This window comes from Helobdella robusta (genome assembly GCF_000326865.2).
Source record: "Helobdella robusta unplaced genomic scaffold HELROscaffold_47, whole genome shotgun sequence".
Taxonomy (NCBI): Eukaryota; Metazoa; Annelida; class Clitellata; order Rhynchobdellida; family Glossiphoniidae; genus Helobdella; species Helobdella robusta.
In genome coordinates, this window is record NW_008705176.1 from 500,217 (window position 1) to 504,581 (window position 4,365).

The window sequence follows — 4,365 nt, forward strand, 5'->3', positions numbered from 1 at the left end:
TCTTCCACAAATCATGCCTTAGATAGGTGGGATTCACCTTTTTTGCATTGGAACCCAGTCACTGCAAAAATGGACCGAGCCTCTTTAACCATTAGGCTATCATTCTTCCAATAGATATTTTATGAACTTTATTAAACTATCAAAATTATTACCCCAATCAGCCTGTATAATCGACGCTACGTCCCTATATGCATTTTCTTCATCTACTCAATCAACACTTCTGAATCGGGAATATTCTGTTGCGACCGATACAAATCCAAAGATCACGTTCACCAACACGACATTCAACGCTACCCTGATCAAGTTCTCGATCGGCATGGGCAATGTTCAGTTTTACACGGCCACTGCGCACCCAGGCGAGCAATTTAAACAAGGCTCTCCAGTTGACAACCAGGTTGCTGTTTATGTGATTATGAATATTTATAGTTTTTTTTATCTATTTATGTACGGTCACATTTGACGTTTGCAAACATGGGTATATATAATAAATTATATTCATGCTTGCGAAGAACTGTAACCAATGTTTTTTTTGCAGTCAGTGCTCAACAGCAAAACTACCGACATCTTAAATTAAAAAAACTTACTTAGTTACTTCCCAACACTGATTCACACAAAAACTATATCGTGTTTTCACAAATTTCCCTAAAATCATGTTGTAGCTTTAAAGCTAATAAAATAGACGCTGATATATATGCTCCTACAAGCTTCAAACTCAAAAAAAACCCAGAACACTTTCTACTTTATTGACATAATTATTGATATTTATAAAGAATTAGTTTTTCAATAACTGACTAAATAAATTTTTTATAAAAAGTATACACCTGAATCAGTGGAGTTCAGCGGGACAAACATCACATTCAATTCCATCGACTTTCAACTGACGCCAAAAGTTTCTGGACGTAACATAAATATAGCTACCTTGTTTATTCAGGTCTGCGTGTTGAAGTAGAGGCCAATGAAGAACGCACTCGATTATACAATTTCATGGATTTGACGTTGAAAACTTATATAACTTTTAGAATTAAATTGCAATAATTATGAAATTAAAAAAAATTGTAGTATTTTTGGTAACTTTTAAGAAATCCGTTTGAACTCCTTACTTTAAAATGTTTTTCAATTTAATCATTTTAAATGATTTAACTTAGGATAAGTCAGGATCATTAATCATTGTGATATTTTTTCATATACTGGGTAGTTTCAATAATGTACATTCTGCTGTACTAAAAGACCACCACACGCACACACACACCACACGCACGCACGCACACACCACACACACACACAGGTCTATTTTTCATAATTATATATTTTTGTAAATTAATTTATTCTTTAAAAAAAAGTTTATTAAACTTTCATTTGATTATTAATTTTACGAATAACGTTTTAACATCAACCATAATATATAATTGATATGGCAAGTTTAATGTTTGACTTAGCAAATATGGACATATCTTACACCCACTTCTAATTTTAATCCTCTTAGCTTTATTTAGTGTTAGCCGTGTTTATTAATAAACGATTTAATTTAAAAAAATGATTTTTGTCGTGTTTATTTGGGAATTTAACTAATTAATGAAAAAAATTAAGTTATTTTAAAATATAAAAATCATGTAACAGTGGGTTAACTGCAGCCAAAATATAACACGAAAGTTTTTATCTCAGTTAAGCTATTACATTCGAACTGAATAATTCATCATGTTAACTGTTTTTTATTCTAGTTTTAAAATTTTTTATTTCACTAAAGACTGGATATCTAAATAATTAAAATCAATTTTTATTTTGAAAAGATAATAAATAAATCCACTGCTGTCGTCGTATAGAGATGAAATTATGACGAATTTAATTTCTACGCATTCGGTAGATTCAAAAGTATTATGAATGTATTTATCTATATATCAATTTATATGTTTTACTCTAACCTCTCTCTCTCTCTCTCTCTCTCTCTCTCTCTCTCTCTCTTTAAGTTACTATTACTATGTTTAATGGTTTTTAAATGTATTAAGGTAGTTGTCTCTAATTATTTAACTGACAGAGTCATTCAGAGAACAGTGCTGAGTCAAACACATTGCGCTCTGACAGTTCAGATTTACTGTTTGTACCTGATACAAACTTGGCTCTTGGTCGAAGGAATTTCTCCGTAATGGGCCCTGCTGTCTGGAAGGGTTTGCCTAGGGACCTTTGTGAACATGCGTTGTCTGTTATTGAATTTCTTAAGAGGTTGAAACTCCATCTTCATGTCCAGGCTCGCCCGTGCTAAAGACTTTTTTCTCCATACATCGCATTGCCCCTTAGTAAAGTGCAACGCAACGTACTGCAATAACAGTTAGTGCCACTGAGACCTTTTTAAAGGGCACTTACAAACACACCTATAATAATAATAATTACAATAATAATAATAGTTCCCTCTTTTTCTCTCTCTATGTCTGTTTCTCTTTCTCTCTCTCTCTTTTTCTCTTTCTCTCTCTCTCCTTCTCTCCCTCTTTCTATATATATATGTAACATGTATATATTTTATATATGCCAATCAACTCGGAAGGTAAATAAACTAACACCTTAACGCTATATAACGGCTAGTGTGGCATCAAAAATTTATTTTGAAGAGTTTATTTTTCGACTACTACCACTACTACTACTACTACTACTACTACTACTACTACTACTACTACTACTACTACTACTACTACTACTACTACTACTACTACTACTACTACTACTACTACTACTACTACTACTACTACTACTACTACTACTACTACTACTACTACTACTACTACTACTACTACTACTACTACTACTACTACTACTACTACTACAACTTCTACTACTAATAATAATAATCGTTAACTTTATTTTCGTTTTATATTAAAATTTTTTTCTCCAAAAATGGAGAACGGTCTGAATGTGGAAGTTGCTGAGAACGACGGTGAAAGCTTGAAGAAAGTTCGAAAAACTATACTGGCGGTCATTTGTCTTAGTGTTTTAGGCAGCGCTGTAGTTGTGACGGTACTTTTCTCCGCAACGATAGCAGGTTGGCGTGTGTTTTTTAAGTTTCGGAATGTATACTGGCTTGTTTTTCGTCTATTATTGGTGAAAAATTTGATATTTTTGTTTATTTTCAGGTAATTATCATAAATTATAAATAATTATTTGAGAAAATAAGCATAAACTATAAACGGAGATATATTTGTTACGTTAAAACGAGTGAACCTGACTGTATTAGCAACTGCCACAGGCCAGATGACATATAACAACTGGAGGTTTTCATCGTGGGTATATAATATCCATGGTTCTCATACCAAAGTTCAAAATTTCTCAAAAATACTGTAGTAAGCGAAAGGGTCGAAAAGTTATTTTTGATAGTCTTCCGAAATCCTGTTTTAAGCACATGAGACTCGGAAGTCATTCCTTCTACTAAAGCCTATTTGTAATTATACAGGAATGGTGTTAAAATAAAATATATATATATTGGTAAAGTGTGCGTGTGTGTGTGTATGTGCGTGCGTGCGTGGGTGTGTGTGTGCGGGCGTGTGTTTTAATAAGTTTCGAGATAGAATTTTTTAAAACTAGAAAAAATAACTAATTTGAAGAATGATTGCAAAAGTTATTTTTATCGTCATCGTCTTCATCATTGCCATTGCCATCATCATCATCATCATCACCATCATCATCATCATCATCATCACCATCATCAGCAGCATCATCATCATCATCATCATAATCGCCATCATCAGCATCATCATCCTTATCTTCTTCTTCATCATCATCATATTCATCTTCATCATCATCTTCATCATCGCCATCATCATCGTTAGCATTGTCATTACCAATAATAACTAATAATTCATTTAAATTATACTTAATTAATTAAGAAATTAAAAAACTGAATTCTACAGTTGCCACTACCACTGAGAGAAATGCTTCGCTGCTACCATCATCGTCATCATCGCCATCATCGACTGAATCATTATCATCATCATCATCATCAAAACAAGGTAATAATAATATTAATAATTATAACAAATGTATTAATTTTTTATATATTTGAAGTTAGCTTAAATCGTCATTTACGAAATCAAGTTTCGTTATATTGTGGATTAATGAAAGAACGAATCAACACACAAATCATAGTATATCTGTTTGAATGTATGTTAGTTTGTATATTCCCTTGTTTGTTATTTTGTATGTATATATTTATGTATGTATCGATGTGTCTATGTATGTAGTTATGTGTGTCTGTATGTTTGCCTGAATGTGTATGAGTTTTTGCTAGTTTGTATAAATGTGTATGTGCTTTGCTTTTTTGTATATATGTGTATGTGTTTTTATGTGTGTCTTTGTATGTGTGTGTGTATATATATATTAAGA

General features: G+C 32.1%; 1 protein-coding gene across 1 annotated transcript in view; it reads left to right on the top strand.

The window, feature by feature from the left end:
- The window catches only part of HELRODRAFT_193296 (hypothetical protein), a 3,785-nt gene extending 2,251 nt beyond the window's left edge, over positions 1-1,534 (top strand). Inside the window, exons 6-8 of the mRNA XM_009026439.1 lie at positions 162-394; positions 815-931; positions 1,286-1,534. Coding sequence (XP_009024687.1) covers positions 162-394; positions 815-931; positions 1,286-1,300 — 365 coding nt within the window. The 3' untranslated portion in view covers positions 1,301-1,534. The remainder of the gene's footprint in view (positions 1-161; positions 395-814; positions 932-1,285) is intronic.
- The last annotated feature ends 2,831 nt before the right edge of the window (positions 1,535-4,365 follow it).